Here is a 19545-nt window from a genome sequence, read left to right as displayed (position 1 = left end):
GGACCACTAGTCCTTCATCCTCATGGGACTAACAGCCACAATTGATTTCAGGCCTTGAGTACTGTGGATGACAGTATTGATAGACTTATTCCTCTAAAACTATAAGGAAAATTTTATAGAACAGTCATACAACCGGCGTATTGTCCAGAAAGTTGGGCAGTTAAGAAGTATCATGTGATAAACTCAGTATAGCAGAAATGCAGATGTTCAAATGGATGTGTGGCAAAACTAGGAAAGATAAGATAAGGAATGATCATATTAGAGTTGATTTGGGAGTAGCACCGATACATGATAAGCGATGAGAAAGTCATTTGAGTTGGCAAGGCTGGGGGTTGGCATGAATTTCTTTATGGGCAACTTTTCGACTTCAAAAGTGGTTGGAAAGGGAACCGTCAAGCTGAAGTTCACCTCCAGGAAGGTGATTACACTTTAGAATGTTCCTCACATGCCATACATCCACAAGAACCTAGTTTCCAGATCTCTCTTGCCCAAGCACTGCCATGTTCAACAGAGGCCTTTGGATGCTCCAATATGGAGGACTGTTTTGATTCAGATTGAAGAAACTAAAAGAGCTAGGGGCAGACCTAAATGACCCTAGGAGAAGTGGTGAGGAAATACATGCATAGCTTAGGCCTAATATCAAGTATGAACTCAAATAGAGCTGATTGGAGAGCGAAGATCCATGTAGCAAACCACATTTAGTTGGGATAAGGCCGAGTAGTTGTTGTTGTCTATCCAACTCTAGCACTTGAGTGGTAGATACAAATAATTACATATCCCTACTAACTTCCAATCCTCTTGACAGATACCTAATGACTCAATCAAACAAAATTTGTTCACTTAAAATAACACATTCCAAAGAAACTGAGCATTTGGCCATTGGGAAATTCTAAAAATCAAACTGAAATACAAACCCCTGCTTTGTGTACCCTAGGAAAGTTTTATGCATTATTTAATAACTTGAGATATTATATGCACAAAAATCTACCAAAAAAAAAAATTTGTCCCCACACAGAATTTCAGCTGTAGAGCAACAAATGAAACAAATATCACAAACAACATAAAATACAGCGAGTTCGAAAAATGACTCTAAAGGAATGCATGTAATGTATATTCTAAATCCAAATGATTGTCTCAGCCAAGAAAAGTACCATTAAAAATAATGCAGCCCAGACCCTGCTTTCATGATGCTTCTTGAATAGGTACATTTCACCAACGGCAGTGATCACATTGGTAACATTTTTCAGGACTGTTACCATAGCAACATTAATGTATCTCAAACTGCAGACAAGGATCACAACCACGAGATAGATCAGATAATTTATCCATGTTTTCTACTCATCTATTTGAAATCAAAGACAAAATGAATAGAGGTAAATGCATCAATCAAGCCATGCAAATTCAGGTAGTGGAGATGCTAATTAAGGTACACAGCAGATGTATCCTGAACCTAACGTCGTTCTTTCATTCCCTATAAACCAAATGAAGAGTGATAATATACATGGAACATCATGAGAGAAATATCCAAGGAATTTGGAGTACCGAAGTAGAGGACCAACATAAAACATTTTTTTTATAGTTAGGCCCCAAGGAGTGTTGAACACTTGAACTCGTGACCTCTTAATTTTGAGGACCAACATAAAACCTGATAGTTCAGGTCCCTAGATCTCTAAAACATGTAAATCATTGAGCAACCTATGGGGATCCTTAACCCCCCTGATGCAAACCAATGCAAGGAGACACAGTTTTATAGTCTTGTTATCTGCTATCTATAGATCAAATGAGAGTGGAGAAAAAGTTGAACTATGGAAAAGGTGCACGATATACGTAAGTAGTGGGATGGCAATGGGGGGTGGGGTTGATCATTGGGTGGACAATGGATAGTATAGTTTGAGAATTCTTTCTTTTTATCTTTGTTCTTATTACATAGAAATACAAATCCATTTTTTTTTTTTTTTTTGGTGGGGGGGCAGTTGGAGGCCCAAGAAAGTTCCATGTGCCGACCGAAATGAAAGGGAAATATATTGATTGTATCAGGGGAATTTCACTTTCTTCCATAAGGCAAGGTTCTGTGAGCACAAAGTTCAGTGGAAAAAGTTGTGTTTCGGGCACGTCCACATGGATTAGAGTCACATTTGACTTCTATAGTTTAGTCTAGTATGTGACTAGTGTTATTTTAAGATATCAGGTAAGACAAGACTTCAGATTGAATAAAGAACATAAAAAACATAAAGAAGAAGAAACCAAAATTAGGGAAGGAGGTGAATTATAAGCATTGAGCAAAGAGATGAGAGTTTAAGGAGGTGTTTGGTTCGGTAAATCAAATGGTGTATATATCGGATATGAATGTCAATCTTTTGATAGACATTCTTCTGAATTATGTTTCTTTCTGAAAAATCGTTTGGTTGCCTTAAGGCTAGTGCATGTTTCTCGCGGGTTGAGATATTGGCTTCCATAGAGAACGTCTTTCCGCTTTCTCCTTTTATACTAGGTGGTAAAAAGGTTGCTCAAATCTGAGTTTAAGTGTTGAGGTGAACTCAGATTTGGAACACATCCTTTGTAATATGGTCGTTCATGGGAAGTAGGATGCTCACTTATGAGGGTCATCCTAGTGGAACCAAACAACTCCAAAAATTAAGAATTGTCATTCTAAAGAATGTCATCCCAAAGATTTACCGAACCAAACACCCCCTAAGAGTTTCATAGATGAGCCTTGCTCCGAGTAGAATTTCAATATTCAATAATATCTATATATACATAAGTTATAATCAAAGACTTCAACTTAGATTGTAAAGAGCAAAATCTCTAATTCCACAAGTAAGCTAAGATTCATAAAACTTTAACTCCCAAGAACTAAAGCTAATACAATTCAAAAATAGCCAAACCTACTATAAATAATCTTACTGAAAATATTAAAATCCATATGATTACAAAAATAATAAATTTCATTATAAGAAAAAAGTAAAAACAAAAAAAAAAAAAAAAAAAAAAAAAAAAAAAAAAAAACAAAACAAAAACAGTAAGTTAACATAAAACCCTAAACAAACTAGATGATGAGGTGACATAGGCTCTTGGCTTCTGCTTGGGACTTGGTTAGACCGTGTGGGCCCTTGCCCCTTGGCGCAAGATTGTCTAGTGCAAAGGGCACATTCCCTCCCTGACACAAATTCATCGTTTGGAGATCCCTCTCAAACTGCCTCCCCACCCAGGCTTTCCTCATCCACTGGCAAATACATGTCTCCTCCCGTTGGAATAGCCGTGAAGATGTTGATCACCTCTTCTTCTCCTACACCTTCTCCTCCACTGCCCGGAAGAGTTTCCTTAGCTCCTGCTGGCTAGCTAGAAGAGGGATCCTCCCTCTCCAAAGAGAATGGACTTGGCTTGATATGACTTTTGGAGGAAACACTTAAAATTGTGACACCAATGACAAGCTTGCCTCTTGTGCCCCCATCAACCAGATTTGGATGGAGCAAAATCTTCGAAGATAGACTACTAATTCCTGATCCTATGTAAGATTTGCAAATCCATCTTTTTTTATGTCATTTCTAAAATTTTCAATGCTCCCACTTGCAAATAATCTTACATTATTTGGTATTAGAGCCTAGCCAGACCAAAGATGGAGCCACGTGAATTTCGTGAGAAAATTTCTTCATACATCTTCCTTGAATGGATATATGAATTAGACGTGTTCTTTGACAACTACAACTTGACAGAGACGCAACAACTTCAATACGTTTGCTCCCAAATGAGTAATTGTGTTCGAATACAATGGACAATCCGTGAAAGGCAACTTCAAGCACAAGGGTGAGAGCCTAAAACTTGGGACGAGATGCAATACGAGTTGGCGAGCATGTACCTATCGAAACATGAATGAAGAATGTACTTCCCTCCACCAGATTTCCAAAAGCCACCCACAATTGATAAAAGCATGAAGGAATCATCGGCCTCTATTGCACAACGCATTGCAAAGGAGCAACAAGAGAAGACACCTCCAACCAATGAACCAGAGTCAGAAGTTGAGGTTAGTGTTGGTGAAAATCCAGCCACTCCTATTGTCGAGGGAGAGGTAGTCATTGATGTTCCTATCAGAGAGATTAATGTGGGTGAAGTCGAAAGCAACATAGTCACAATTGTGGACAAGGAGATCGAACCCAAGGAGAATGGTGCTTCAACACCTGTGATGATTGTGAACAGCCAAGAGGAAGATCATAGGGAGCTTGAGATTGAAATTGTGGAGGTAAAAAACACAGTGGTTGAAGGCGTACATGTGGATGATCCCATGGATACATGTGAGGTCGTTGAAGCTGAGCATGTGGAGTTCGTCATCCCATTAAATTATATTGAAGATCGAGCTCCTCACATTCTAGACTACATCCTTATTATCAAAGAGCCACCTGAATTTTTCTACAGCTTGATGAGGGATGTGCACCATGCTATAATCACTCTCACACTATTCGAGGACGAAATTTTTCTAAGAGAGGTAAATTGATGCAGATAAGTCATTTAATGGGCTTATTTTATTGGAAACAATCCTTGGATTGGGTTAGGCCTTTCCTTTTTAGGGTTTGAGTCAGTTTTGAGTCTTCTATATAAGATTGTAAGGGGCTACAACATTGAACACGAATTTGATTAAATGAAAAGAAAAAAAAAAAGCTTTGTGCTGGAAAACTGAGAGATGCAGTGTTGTGAGAGACAGCTTGGGTGAGATGCCCTAAAGAGTGAGATACTCGACCCAAGTCCCAACCTATTCCCCTACCCCCATTCTTCCCCTTATTCTCTTATTTTCTGTTTTGTTCATACTATTTGTCATACTATCTTATTTTTATTGAATTGACTAAAGATCCTACTTGGGATTGGGTCACAAGTGATCCAATCTTACATTACCTACTCCCATATAAGGGATTTCCCAAGGTACAAACTCATAGTTGTGTCCTGGGGTCTACCTATGTCTATTCTCTAGCACCCTCCTTGAGGGCCTTGTTTTTTGTGTTGTTTCGTTTGGTTGTTGATTTTGTTCTTTGGAACCATTCCCCTAATGGGCTCTTCAGTGCTAAGGCTGCTTGGGACTTTGTTAGACATCATGGCCCCCCCCTCTCTATGGCCTAAGCTCATCTGGTTCAAGCATCATATCCCTAGGCAAAGCTTTACGGCTTGGAGGGTAGTCTTGAAATGCCTCCCCATACAAAGTTTCCTTGTTCAGAGAAGAATCCATGTCTCCTCGGTCTCTTCTTCGTCTGCTCTGTTTCATCCTCTATTTGGAATATGGCCCTCTCCAAATGCTGGCCAACTAATAGAAAAATCCTTCCTTTCCAAAGGGAGTGGATCTGGATGGACATGACATTCCAAGGGAAGACCATTTGTGACCACGTGGGCAAGCTCACCGTTTGTGCAACCATTAACCAAATATGGATGGAGAGAAATCATAGGAAATGGACCTCCAACTCTCAGCCGCTCAGAAAGATTTGGAGCTCCATCTTTTTTTTTTTTTGTCAAAGCCAAGATTTCAAATGTTCCTTTATCTTACTCCCCTTCCCCTAGAAACTATCACATTGTTGCTTCCTAAGAGCTTTCAAGCTCTGTGATCAGGAACCTGGATTCCCTTTGAATCTCTGGTCTTTTGTTTTTCTCTCTCTCTTCTCCCTCCCCTTTATTTGGGGCTTGTATGTATGTTCTTCTCCCTTGGTAATGAATATTTTATTCACCCAAAAAAAAATAGATGATGAACTTCCTCTAAGAAGTGTCATGAAAAAGTGAACACTACTGACAGAGTGACAAGCTTCAAAGGAAGAGGTGGAGTTGGTTTATGTCCCCTCAAGCATATACATTATGCTTAAGTAGATGATGAATCTGCAAACATCATGTGACCAACTTGCACTCTCAGTAGAGAAATTTGAACTCATATCTTCGACTGTTTTGGAGTTGATTGGATGTATCCTATGGACAGTAAACGATGCCACAGTAATGGCAATTAACCACTATATGTACATGAAAAAAATTCTTTTGGAGGTATGTGATGATGGAATTTGATCAATTTGGTCACATGATGTTTGCAGGTCATCAAATCATCGCATTTCAGACAGCATGATGGGCTGTCACTCGAGTCCAAGGAATTTCTATTGAATCTATAGTTAAGAATTGGGAAGAAGTAGCCAAGTCATCCCCAAAAGCTATACGTTTTCAGATTGGGTAGAAATCATCCCCTATGGGAATGTGGAAAAGTCAACTTCAATCTAAATTCTTTAGGGAACCCCAGACCAGCAGGCATTGGAATGGTGTTCAGGGACCATGAGGTACACTTGCGACTGACTCCATACAAAAGGAGGTAAACTATCATCATGGCCCGACTCTTGTTCCATCATTGTAGGTCCAGTAAATCCTAGTGAGACGGATTCAGAGGACATTATCACATGGATGACTTAAGAGGGGAGAGACCCATGAAGGTACTGGTTCAACAAGCTTGGGCTCTTGGATCCATGATCCAGGTGAATTAGCCAAGGATGGAGTGGTAAGAGCTGTTATATTTGATTGGTTGTGGCGCAGTATCACATCATGTAGTGGTAAATTGAAGAATTCATCGTGTTGACTGTTGAGAGATTCACTTGTCTTAGATAGAAACATGATCAAACCCATGCTTTGACAAAGCCAAAAGTATTCCATGACAACTAAATCCTTTGCTACCCTATCTCCACATCAGTTCTTCCAAATTCCATTTTCCTTCGAGGCACTCACATTACACTTCATGTTAACTGCCAAGCTGACACAATAATTAATCAAAGCTGGGGTAAACAGTGCAACAAGCACAAACAAAATTCAAGAATTGATATGTAAAATGGATCAAATATCAGACGAAAATGCATAAAGAATCTAAAGGAAGTATAAAGGAGTACAATTTCTCTATTGGATAAGAAGTGGTCAATTGGAAGACATATTACATCTGGTGTTAAAAGCAATTGGAGAAATCCTTCATACATCTAACCGACACTTGGGATACCTACAGGATATCATGCGAACTTGAACCAAAGGTATGAAAAAGATAAGAAAAATTAACAAATGGGCAGTGGAAGCAATTCCAGAAATCCTTGTAGCATATATTTAACGAACATTTTGAATCCCTACAGGATACTGAAGAAACTGGAACCAAGCACATGAAAAGTATATTTAGAAGAAAAAGAAATATAGAAATTAGCTGTAACAAAAAGAAACTTCAGACCTAAACATGCTTGTAATGAGCATTCCAACAAATATAACGTTCACAGGCAACCAGACCCGAATCAATCTCCATGTCAGTGGCTCGGTTGATATAATCCCCAAAACACTTGAGATGGATACTACAACCACAGAGACCAGATTCTGCATTCAAGGAAATGGTCAATAACCTGTTATTATTTTCAAAATAAGAAAAAATGGGTGGGACCACTCAAACCTACAACTGATGCTGTTTCTCACCTGATAGAGCATTAAAGATATCCCAGCACTAAAATCGTAGCTGGACAGGACAAACTTGTTAATTAATATCATGCTGCAGGATGAGATGCAATATGCAAGACCAGACAACAAAGCCTGGTTGTGAAATTTTACTACCCTGGTGCCGCGTATTATTTTCTCTCTATCTTTTTCCACCTTGCCACCTTCCAAGTCAAATTCATCTCTGCTGAAAGTCTTCATTTGCTCTGTTTGAGAAAAGGACAATGTTAACTTCACAATCAAACTGGTATTATTTATTTCAGACTATTGTTTAGGCTCGCATAAAAGGTAATAAATGATCTTGTACAACCAGATATATAGTTGGATGTTTACTATAGAACTTAAAGGCTTTAAATAAGTTGGACAAAAACAGACCATGTGGACAACATATATAGCAAAGACACGCATAGAGTACAGTAATTCGACTACTATTGTGCTGAGTGCTCTCAAGGCCTTGCCCATAGCCCTCGTATTTCAAAGCTCTATTTTGCAACATGGAAACTCAAAACTCCGATAGGTTTGAAACTTGACATGTGAGAAGGGACTTATGGACCTGTCCAGAAAATTTGGACCCCATCCGACCGCCACGTTGCATTTGTTAGCATTTAAAGAGGTCATGTAAGTAAGGTTCCATCCACATTCATGTAGGAACTAGGCTTCCAACCGACAATGTTGATATTCCCACTCAGACATGGTTTAAAGTATCTCCGATCCGATACAATACGCTACGATACCCTCCGATATGTTTCTTAATTTTATCCAACCGATACGGTGACTGATATTAATACTTTACTCCTTGATCTTTAGCATATCTTAGCATATCTCTGATACAATATGATACCGTCCGATACGTATCTCAAATTTAGCCAACCGATACTGATACTTTAATCCTTGCACTCAAATATTCTTCCTCTAGATCACAGGTTCACTTTCAAAACCATCCACTAAGAGATGTAATAAAATTCCCTAATGGACTTGATCCATGATTTGGTCAAGCAAAATAGTGCACAAAGTGATACTAAGTCTAGAAGTGGCCCCTGATAAAATGAGAAAGAACATCTAGACTTCTCTATAACATACTTGTCACGGCATCTAGGTGACCCTAGGCGTTGGATGGGGTCCAAATGCAAGGCGACAAAGGCCTTTTAGGCCCTAGCACCTAGGCGACACCTTGACAGCTATGTCTTACAGATTGCCTTAAGGAAATAAAAATTATAAAGTGAGCAACAGAAAATAGAACATAGATCATCCAGAGTTGGAACTGGAACTGGAACTGGTAGAAACCTACCATCCATTTGAGAAAGATCATTCAGTCAACTTCTCAAACAAAGCATGACACTGATGTTAACAAAACCATGAATTGCCGAACCCAAAAAATAAGACCACTTCACCACCATCCACATAATACCAACAAAAGCCTCCAAAACAACAGTAAAATGCTAGTATTCCTACAAAAATAGACCTACGCTCAAGTTCTCAGAACAACCACCCACCCTCCCCCCCAAAAAAAAAAATTTTAAGAGAAAATGCAATTATAGCTTTCTCATCTTATCCCTATGCAAAGGTCAAAACAGGGAGTGTTCTACTAGTCTATTATATTTTAAATAACTACCATTTATTGTCTTTCTTGCTCCCATTGAGGTGCTCTGCGTATGCATAAAACATGAAGAGGGGAGGGAAAATTGGAAAAGTGGAAATTTTGGGTACTCTTTAAATGCTGGGACTCCCGCCTATCTATCAACTCTGCTCTTAAAAAAGAGATTAGTTCTGGATGAATGGCATTTTTCAGAGATTTTACATCATAAATGAATGGCAACTGTCAAAAGAGGGGTATTGTTATACAGTTTCCAGCGTTGTTTTGGGTAACAATTTCCTTCTTTGCTGTTGCATTTGTCATTTGAATCACACGAATCACACAAGCTGGAAAAAAGATAAACCTTTGAGCACACACAAGATGACCTTTTGCATGAACTGTTGTCAAATTTAAAAAGTGTAAGGTCAGCAGTAAAACTAAAAAATATTGTGAAAATTAACAAAGAACAAAAACAAACTGAATAAATAAAGAAGATTAAGTATCGATTCAAGAGATATGAACAAAAAGAAACAGTGAAGCTTAATTGACATAGTTAAAAGGGAAGAGAAAAAGAAAAGATTAGAACGTGCCTCGCTAACTTCAGCTGTTCCAACTTCCAATAAAACAACAGACTAGAAAATCCAGCACTCCATCTTGTTCGCCATTTTCGAGGCTTTATTGTCCATTTCAAACCGTCTTACAACTACAAGTATCCATCACTAGATGTTATCTTCCCAGAAAAATAGCAGGAATATCGAAAAGAATACCTTCAGGCAGAAGCAGGAACCGCGGAGCTCGACAAAATAGCTGGAGATAGAAAAGGCATGGCAGAAACAGAAGTCTCAGAAGAGTGAAAGCGAAACAGAGATGAAAGGATTTGAACTTTGAACTGCCATCGACTTGAATGGAGAGCGACAAATACAAATTCATATTACTCATTTATTAGTTAATTAATTAATTTATTAATTGTTCGTCTCCTCAGACTCGGGCCTCAACTGTCCACTCTAACGGTGTGAAGTCCTGAGAAGTGTGAACCTTCAGATCATGTATTGTATACCGCATCAGTGCGAATATATGCGCCACTTTTCGGGGGGCAGATCACGTTATGTATGAGTCCCGCACCAAGCTCAGTTGCCGTCCTCATTTGCTAACGTCAGATTCGAATCTTTCCATCCAAACCAACGGCATATATTTAGGTTCTGTTTGGACTTTGGATCACTGACAGTTTGATCTCTGATTCACCTGAGAGTGACTAGACGTTCCTATGTTATCCTAATCCTTGTATTCCGTCCCATATCAATCCAACCGTTGAAAATCAAAACCAACCCCAACCCCAACCCCCAACAGAAAAAACAGTCCACATTAGGGAAACCAAAGATTTATTCCATGGTACCGGTAATCTGTCGCTAGTGATGCCGATATCAATATGAAAATGCATTGACCATATAAGGCCGGTACGGGATCAAATTTCATTTTTCGATCCCAAAAAAAAAAAAAATGATATTAAATCCATATTGGCTGATGCATATCAGACTATTAATATCCGTCACTGTCGAAACCAATACAAATCGGCCGATATGGTCAATCTTACACCCACACCTTAAACCGTGTAAGGGATTTGCATTCCTCTTGTTAAACTGATGTATTTTCCTTTTTTGCCTTCAAGATAATTTCTATAAATAAATTTCTATTTTTTCCTTTTATTATAGCCGTGCCTAGGAGACAAGTAGACTGTACTCCTAAGTTAAGCAGACGGGCACTAAACTGAGTAGTGCTACCGCTGCTTTCGGTATGAAACTTGGATAAAGTGGGAGATCATCCCCCACTTTGAAGTTTGACCCATAAAATGGAAGACCTTTATGGGGAGCACCAATGGAAGTTGTTCATGAGGTGTTACCACCTAAAAATTGTGGGTCTTTTGCCAGTGGATGCTTACCAACCCTTATTAGCTGGCCTTCAACTATGAACGTTATAGCAGTAGCCAACAATATTGACCAAAGTCGCATAAATATCTACTCCATAATGTAATCAGACCAGATTCTTCATTCATAGTCACGAAAAATAAAAATAAAAAGCAGCAGCAGCAGCAGCAGCAGCAGCAGCAATTGTAAGATGAGAAGGTTTCAATGTAAAACTATAATGAGAGAGGTAATAGAATTTTAAGGCTGTGTTTGGTATCCATTTTTGGAATAGACTTTATCTAAAACGTATACTAGACTTCTAGTACCCAATTATCCTCTATTTTCTTGCTTCAGAATGCATTCTCGACATAGAATAGATTCTGAGAATGGTACCAAACACAGCCTATACACCACCATATGAAAGTTTTTCCTTTGTGCTGGTGGCCTGTGGCATTTTAAAGGCATGTCACGGGTTCAAGCCTTGTCTAAAACACCCAAAGAACTTTGGTCCTGTAACACTTGCACTCAGACATGAACAAGGCAGATGATGGTGCGGCATATGATGCGACTCGTATGCAAATGTAGCAAAGTAGTGCAGATAATACAATATGGCACACAGATGTGGTCAATGACAGATGCTACACATGCAGTGTGATGCAAATGACGATGCAGCTCAAACACTGTTATTGCAGACAGTGGGCAGGTATTTAAAGTTAAATGTCATATAAAAGATTTTGGTTAGTTTTATACTATCGACTATTAGAGTGAACAAAGGGGTAGCTTAACAGGTTGTTAGGCTTTTCGATCTCATGTAAATTCATGAAACCAGACAAGAGAAGCCATGCCACTTTCATAGCAGGTTACAACCCAGAGAGGAAAACTATTAAACCATATAAAAATCACCAGAAATAATCTCAAGAAAAATCTGCAACAGAATGAGCTAATGCAGCAAAAAAAAAAAAAAATGTATATAGAAGAAAAAGAATCCCAATGATGTATTTCAAAAATAAATTGCTCTATGGTTCACAAACCAGAACTGTCCATAAAATTCTACAATGTAAGTGTTTATAATATAATCCACAACTATCCAATCATCACTTCATACACAAAATGATGAATACATAAGTCTATGTTTAAGATAAATGAACTCATTTGAATTCAGCATCATACAACAGATTTTTTTTTTTTTTTTTTTTGGGGGGGGGGGAGGGGGGGGGGTGGGGGTGCAGGGTGGAATTTAACTTTATGTTATTAAAGTTAATAAGCAACATTTTTGGATTCTGTTAAGTGATGATGACTAAACATTGATAATATAGCATATATCTTGAACAAATAACATTTGCCTGGTACATTTTTTGGCCTAATAGAGGCCAATCTAGCAAATATTACAAGCCACAGCCCAACCAGACCAGAAAATTGGACATACAGCTGTGCAGGCCTAGCTTCTTAGATCTTCTGATAGGGCTTGATGGGCTTGGCCAGAGACCAGACATTGCAACCCCTGGTTGAACCCGGTTGCAAAGAAAGGTGGTCCCCGAAAATTAATGGGATGCAACATGTTTAAATTTGGTGGAACACAAACTGCATAGACTCCCACCAAACCGAAAAATGAGAAGCACATGCTCCCTTTGTTGAAACATCTAATGCAGTAGTATGCACTGTGCAGTAACTTCATGACTTGCAGAAAGTGCATAAAGGATATCATCTGTAATTTTTTTGCTTTTGGAGGGTTTTTGTTGCCAAAGTTTATGTACTTGTCAGAACGCTATGAGAATTCAAGCTATATAACTTGTGTAAATAAACTAGTTTGTCAGCTTACATTGTCAAAGACACATTCAAAAGGCAGGCACATACCCTTACCCATCCACACCTCCAAAATTGCCGAAGTCAATTGACTCCCAACCAAACAGAACTGCCTCCGCTTCAAACAAAGCTCCACCACCTAGAATCCATTACTAACAACCTTAAGTGAACAAATCTGCCCACATGCTACATTCTTGACATAATTTAACTAGCTGTTTACTTGCAAGAAGCATGACCCTAAGATGGTCGCCCTAGAGAGTGCTTTTGGATTCTGAACCCATTCATTTCTGTAGTGAAAATTTTTTATATGAAGCTCTTCCTACCTTTTTTTCAAATCCTTAGTAAGTTCCAGCCTTAGCTCTGTACCTGGGAAAGAAGACTTCACACTTATACATCAACATTCCTCAAGGGCAATGGCTTAGGACTTGGCTGGATGAATCTTCAATATTTTGCAACATATTTTCATTTGGTTTTTGATTCTGTGAGGACACGAAAGGGTTTATTGCACAAATCAGCAGGCATGGGCACTCTTGCCAATAGAAGGTTGATCAAGGACATTGAGTTGGACCCACTTCTACATGGGAAAACAACCTGCCTACCATTGAAAAAAAAAAAAAAATTTCCGGCAGACATTGAACAATGCAGATCCATAATCAAAGTTGAAAAATAATAGTGGTTGGTCCAACAAAAAACTAGCCTTTCATGTTTTAAGTTCCTTCCCCTTTGGCACTCATGAGCATGTCTCATGTTCCAACAAGGAAGTATCGAGAGATACTATATTACCAATCAATTGGTAGAACCAAGGATGTGGAAAACAAATAGAGCACAAGACCATTGTAAACAGACAAACTATATGCTAATTTCAGTTTTGTTTGTTGTACTCTTTAGCCTTTATCATAAACATAATCAGGTGGTACAGGTTATGAAACTCGGTTTATTTTCCCTTGATGGTCACTACTCCATTACACAGTTCCCTATTATAGGTATTAACCTATAACCATTCATTCCTGAAAGAAAACCTATTAATAATAGGGATGGGCAAAGGGAAATAATGTGTGAAACAAATTTACTTTAAGTATATTTGCAAATTACTTCAATAAAGTGATTCAGAGTTTCACAAAGAATTTATCGAGTTATTATAAGCTGCTTGCCTCTCTCTGATAAAACCCAGTACACTCGAAGCATCACTATGCATTATAACCTTCCCATCTTCCATATAGACAGCACCATCTGCATGCTCTAGTTCTTCCAAGCGATGAGTAACCCACAACGCTGTGACATCTCCGGAAGCGGCCAGAGAACTTTTAACTGCATTTATCACCCCGATCTGGTAGACAACATAAATCTATCTAGTGAAGCAAAATCTTGTGGAAAATATTATGTATTTAGTGATTGACCATTTGATTGAGAATATAAGTTGAAAAAAATGCTGATAATATTACCACGACATAATTAATGGTATTTATTGTCCTATGGATAAGTTCACTCAGCAAATAGATTAACCACAGTAATTTCTCAAGCATATATAGATGCAGAGTAATATCTCGATTGCCTAGAATGTAAAGTTTAAATTCACATTCACTATTTAAAGACTAAAAAGGGCATTCCAAGTGCACAAGGCCCCAGCCACTGCAGGGTCTGGGGAGGGTCATATTGTAACACAGCTTACCCCCGCTTTGCGGAGAGGCTGTTTACCAACTCGAATTTGCAACCACTAGGTTGCACTGGAGCATCCTGTATTTGAAGACTATAGGATGAAAATCAAGAAACTGGATATGATCTGGGAATAACTCACTATAACAGCTTATATATTATTAATTCCACTAGGTCCAAACTCAAATCTCATAATAGATGCTAATCTGTGCTCCAACTAATTTTAAATATTCAGCATCACTAGACTGATGAAATGAAATGGAAGAATTAAGAAGTTATAAAAAAATAAACCAAGAACAATAGATATAAAAATCTCCCAAGGTTTTTATCTCAACACACCAAAAATTAATTCAGAAGGAATACCTGATCATTTTCGTCCAAAAATGTTGTAAGTTCATCTAATAACAGCACTTTACAAGCTTCAGCTAAAGCACCAGCAATGGCAACTCTTTGTTTCTGACCACCACTAAGAGTTTGAACTGGCCTCTGAAAATTGCAACAGAAGGAAGATATCCAGAAATGACAGTTAATCTTCCGACATAGAGATGTTAAATCTGGAACTGTCACATGCCCATAACCTACTTGCAAATAGTCAGACATGCCCACAGCATCTAAAGCTTTTGCCACTCTGGACCTAACTTCATCTTGGGTAAGGTTGAATTTACCAAGACCAAATGCAACATCAGCTTCTACGGTAGGCATCACTACCTGCAGAAACACAATAGAAATGTTACATTCATAAATTTCATGCAATTTTCCCTCATTAAGAGCTTCCACAGAGCCACAGAGACAACTAACCATATGAAATTATATCTCAAATTAATAATCAAATGCCTCAAGTTATCAATAAATCTGTTAATAGCCAAATCTGAATCATAGGTATGCTAAATATTTTTACATGCGTATGTAATGGTGACACTTATAACACTGTTACAGCTTGTAACACTGTTACCTATGTGATGCTTATGTAACGCAAATACACATAAATGGATATTTCAAATTACTTCATATACTAGAACAAAATGAATGGGATTGATTGCAAGAGAACATATCTGAATGACCCACAGGTAAGAAGAGTAGAAGGTGTTAATGTACTCCTTTTCGCATCTGAACTACAAACAAACTACAGTTCTCTCACTCAGGATAATATTGCAGCATTTCGAAAGGTTATGTCATATCTAGATAGTTGGTCTTCTACACCTAAAGTGCAGATTCTTAGCGTCCACCTTACAGGCCTCTACATCTACTCCTTCCACTACCTCTTCTTGGGTCATTGACTCTGGAGCCACTGACCATATGACCGGTATATCTTCATGTTATTACTCCTACTCTATCTGTTTTGGTAAAGATAAGGATAGGGTCGCTGATGGTTCTCTTTCTTCTATTTCTGGTAAAGGTAGTGTCCTTGTTACTTCTATTTCCCTCGACTCCATTCTTCATGTTCCTAAGTTTAACACTAACCTATTATCTGTAAGCCACCCAACCAAATCCTTGAGTGTCATTTTTTTTTCCCCACCTTATTATGTTTTTCAAGATTTGGTGTCAAAGAGGATCATTGGCAGTGGACGTGAAGAAAAGAGACTCCACCTTTTTCATCCAAGAACATCTCCTCTACATACTACTCAGTCCTACGCGTGTGGGCATAGTGAAAACAGTACTGTTGAATATGTGATGTTGTGGCATCAACGTTTGGGCCACCCCTTTTTCGGTGTTATGAAAAACAACTACCACACTTGTTTTCTTCTATTCTTTCATCCTATGTATTTAGTGTGAACCCTGTTTGTTTGCCAAACATAGTTGTTCTTCTTATCCTTACCATGGGAATAGATCCACAATTCCCTTTCATATTATGCATACTGATGTTTGGGGACCTTCTCCCACTACCTCTTTATTTGTCTATTGTTATTTTGTATCATTTGTTGACGATTATTCCCGGACCACATGGACCTTTTTGACGAAACATAAAAATGAAATCTATAATGCTTTCAAAAACTTCCATCAATTGATCTGCACTCAATTTGATACAAAAATCTTACCCCAAAAAATTTGATACCAAAATTAATATTGTTTGTTCTGATAAAGGAGGGGGAGTACATGATTGGTGGACTCCAATATTTGTTTTACCGATAATGGCATTATCCATCAGATTGCTTGTGTTGACACACCCCAACAGAATAGGGTAACTGAGAGGAAAAATCGTCATTTATTGGATGTTTCTAGGAGTTTGCTATTTGACACTATTTGACATGAATGTCCCTACATCTTGGTCTAATGACCACTAAGCTTCTTGGTTCCAAATTTCTTTTGGACATTTTGACCCCTCAGGCTTCTGCTTTCTCTCTTCCTAAAGGTGTTAGGTGTGTTTGCTATATTCACGTCAATAAATCTGTTCGAACTAAACTTGATCCTAAGGCACTCAAATGTCTTTTTCTTGGGTATCCCCTCTGCCAAAGGCTACAAGTGCTACCATCCTTTTTCTTGAAGGAAGCTTCCCTCTAAAGATGTTACCTTCTTTGAATCTATGCCTTTAATTGGTCTCAATTGCAATAGGATTTTGTTTTCATCAAATAGTGGTTCGCCCTTGTAGGTATCTGTAGAATACTGGTAAATCTCCAGCTAAGGCTGTGGGTCTATATAAAGCATGGTTAAGAGTAAGTTTTTCTTCGGGTTAAAGAGAGAGTGAGAAAATAGGATTCACCATTTGTCTCCTACATGCCTTCGAGAAGGTTGATCTTCTAGGGTTGAAAAAAGAGATGCAGGAGTATGGAGATTAGGTATTATCTGTTTTTGAGTATAAGTTGAGAATAATACTCTCCATTCTAATCTTGTCTTCCTATAGTGAAGAACAGATCACATCCCATGTACAATCATAGGCACTATAGCCTATAATCCATACAAATAAAATATGTCATCCTTATTTTGGGGATTGCTTTGCCTACTGTTTCTGTTTATTGGTCACTTCCTGTATCTAGTTGATAACAACGGTTAGCAATGAAACACATTCTAAAAAAAGAAATTGGATCCTTTTTCTACCTTTATAAATTTAAAAGTTATAACAAGTAATCAAAAATAAGCACAGCCATTCGAAGCTTTTGAAGACTAATCCTAAGGCCACTTAGTAGTTCTCTTCAAATGAAAACGAATTGAAGTACTAGCACGACGTCAGAAAATGTAAGTACTAGCAAAGAAAGGGGAAAGAAAAAAAAGATAACAAAAAGACCAACCTGGTGATCTGGGTTCTGGAAAACGAAACTCTTAGGCCTCCTGACATATGCAGTCCCACTAGTCGGATTCAAAAGCCCAGCCAAGACCTGTGTCACTAACATCAGTAACACTTTTTTTTTTTTTTTTGAATAGATAACATCAATAACACATTCCTTACTCCAACTCAAAAGGGCCTTATCACAGCCATGTGGTGTCAGCTAATGACCCTTCTATTTATCTATGTAGGTGAAATATGTCAGTTCGGGACCCCTGATATCAAATATTCAAGAACTACATTGTTTATCAGCGGCATAGGTTTCAATTCAAAAAAAACCTCAAAAAGATTGAACAATAACTCGTACAAACAGACTAAAATAGGATTGAACACTAATTCACACAAACTGTCTTATGACATTAATTGAGCTATTATCACATTCAAGGAGATGTCTGAGAATTGGATTAACTCGATAGCCACCAGGACAGCGACTATGAAAATTCAAAGATATTCAACCAGAATGATTGTTTAATGTGATAATGCATGTTTGCTATTATGAATAAATGTTTTTGGATTGAATCTTGTAATATTAATTCAGGTGTTCAGACAAGGTATTATGACTATCTATGATGTGAAGTGAATGTGTTGTTTTACAAACGTGGTAAGATAGTATGTAATTTTAAAGTGTCAAAATCCAACTAGAGTCGTTTTGCCAAATAAATGTTTTCCAAAAATTATTAATTGTATGAGATAATTATAATGTGATCACATGGTCCAAGTGAGAGATTGTAGGGATTATATCCCTTTAGTGTGTCTGACATGACCAATGAAGTGTTAGTGACTTAATGGATGTCTCATTGGTTGGATTTTGGTTTTGTATAGAGACTTGGATTCTATGCAAATGATACTCATTCAATAACCACTTAAGAAACTAGAGTCCTAATCTAATTGCATCCCTTGATGGGGGTTAAGCATTGATAGTTTATAAATTGACAGCTCTTGGTCCTCTCTCTGTCACAATTTAGTATTTTCCTAACAGCTCCCACTGCTGAGATAATCTTGAAGGGGAGGAAAAGAGAGAAACCCTCGTCTGCACTACAAGTGATCGCTATTCATGACTCACGAAGATCAATCAATGGTGAACGATATGTGTTTCCCTATTCTACTTTATGATATGTGATTCGAGATTGCATAGGCTAAGATCCTACTATAATAGTTGTATGGGAATGAATAACCCCACAACAGAAGCCACCAGCATAGATTGAAATAAAGAGGTACCTTTAAGAGGGTGGATTTGCCGCAACCATTAGGTCCAAGAAGCATCCAGAGCTGTCCCGAAGGAATCCGAAGAGAACAGTCCTTGAGAATAGGAACAAATTTCCCATATCTCGTCGTGATCGAATAATTCAGATTCCGGCCTTCGATGGCGAAATTCTGAGTAGCAAGACCACTTCAAATGCGGATAGGAACACAGTCAATAATATTTTCTTTTTCTTTTTCTTTTTTTTTCTGTATGTTTGATAATTGAGAAACTTGAATAACCGAAATCTCAGGCCAAGTTTAGTGGTGGTGTACCTTGTGTCTGCGGTGGAATGGATAGGAGGAAAATGAGAGACAGAGGCGCGAATGAAAGTAGACAGACTCATCGCATAACGGACTTTCTTTAGTCTTTCCAACTAATAACTATCCAATTGGCAAAGAAATTCAGAAAACAACCGACGAGGAATGGCCAAGAGAACTGAGCTTCACGGAAACACAGGATGTGTCCTTGCGACCGGAATGCCAAGTAGATCGTTTAACAGGAATCGGTTTCAGGTTTCGCTCTTCTGTAGACTGGGAAACTGGGTTAGCTTCCGAGATTTTTCCTCATTTTCCTTTTTTCTTTTTTCTTTTTTCTTTTTTCTTTTTTTTTCTTTTTTTTTTTTTTTTTTTTTTTTTTTTTTTTTTTTTTT

The 19545-nt window shown here is 38.1% G+C and overlaps 2 protein-coding genes across 6 annotated transcripts in view; both read right to left on the bottom strand.

Moving 5' to 3' along the window:
* LOC122072938 (GDP-mannose transporter GONST1-like) overlaps positions 1-14855 on the bottom strand; it is a 25499-nt gene extending 10644 nt beyond the window's left edge. Inside the window, exons 1-5 of one of the 5 annotated variants that reach the window (XM_042637380.1) lie at positions 9805-10321; positions 9628-9740; positions 7447-7670; positions 7211-7350; positions 1152-1281 (exon numbers count right to left, since the gene is read on the bottom strand). In XM_042637380.1, the coding sequence (XP_042493314.1) occupies positions 1152-1281; positions 7211-7350; positions 7447-7665 (489 nt within the window). In that variant the 5' untranslated portion in view covers positions 7666-7670; positions 9628-9740; positions 9805-10321. Of the gene's footprint in view, positions 1-1151; positions 1282-7210; positions 7351-7446; positions 7671-9627; positions 10322-12792; positions 12818-14757 lie in introns of those variants that run through there. The other 4 variants (XM_042637381.1, XM_042637378.1, XM_042637379.1 and 1 more) reach the window with 4 other exon arrangements.
* LOC122072940 (ABC transporter I family member 10) lies at positions 13791-19457 on the bottom strand. Its single transcript, XM_042637384.1, has 6 exons — positions 19169-19457; positions 18872-19043; positions 17619-17705; positions 14977-15102; positions 14758-14880; positions 13791-14068 (listed from the first exon to the last, which is right to left on the bottom strand). Exons 1-6 carry the CDS (start codon positions 19237-19239, stop codon positions 13856-13858), a joined length of 792 nt encoding a protein of 263 aa, XP_042493318.1. The 5' UTR covers positions 19240-19457; the 3' UTR covers positions 13791-13855.
* Positions 19458-19545: the final 88 nt, after the last annotated feature.

This window comes from Macadamia integrifolia, chromosome 3 (assembly GCF_013358625.1).
Source record: "Macadamia integrifolia cultivar HAES 741 chromosome 3, SCU_Mint_v3, whole genome shotgun sequence".
In the NCBI taxonomy this organism is placed as follows: domain Eukaryota; kingdom Viridiplantae; phylum Streptophyta; class Magnoliopsida; order Proteales; family Proteaceae; genus Macadamia; species Macadamia integrifolia.
This window is presented reverse-complemented; position numbering and strand designations above follow the sequence as displayed.

Excerpts from the sequence above, each read along its gene's own strand:
- LOC122072940 (XM_042637384.1), bottom strand. The coding sequence starts at position 19,239 with ATGAGTCTGTCTACTTTCATTCGCGCCTCTGTCTCTCATTTTCCTCCT. Across the intron at positions 15,103-17,618 it reads TCCAGAACCCAGATCACCAG|GTAGTGATGCCTACCGTAGA; the intron begins GTTGGTCTTTTT and ends GTGTTTCTGCAG. Across the intron at positions 14,881-14,976 it reads GCATGTCTGACTATTTGCAA|AGGCCAGTTCAAACTCTTAG; the intron begins GTAGGTTATGGG and ends TGCAATTTTCAG.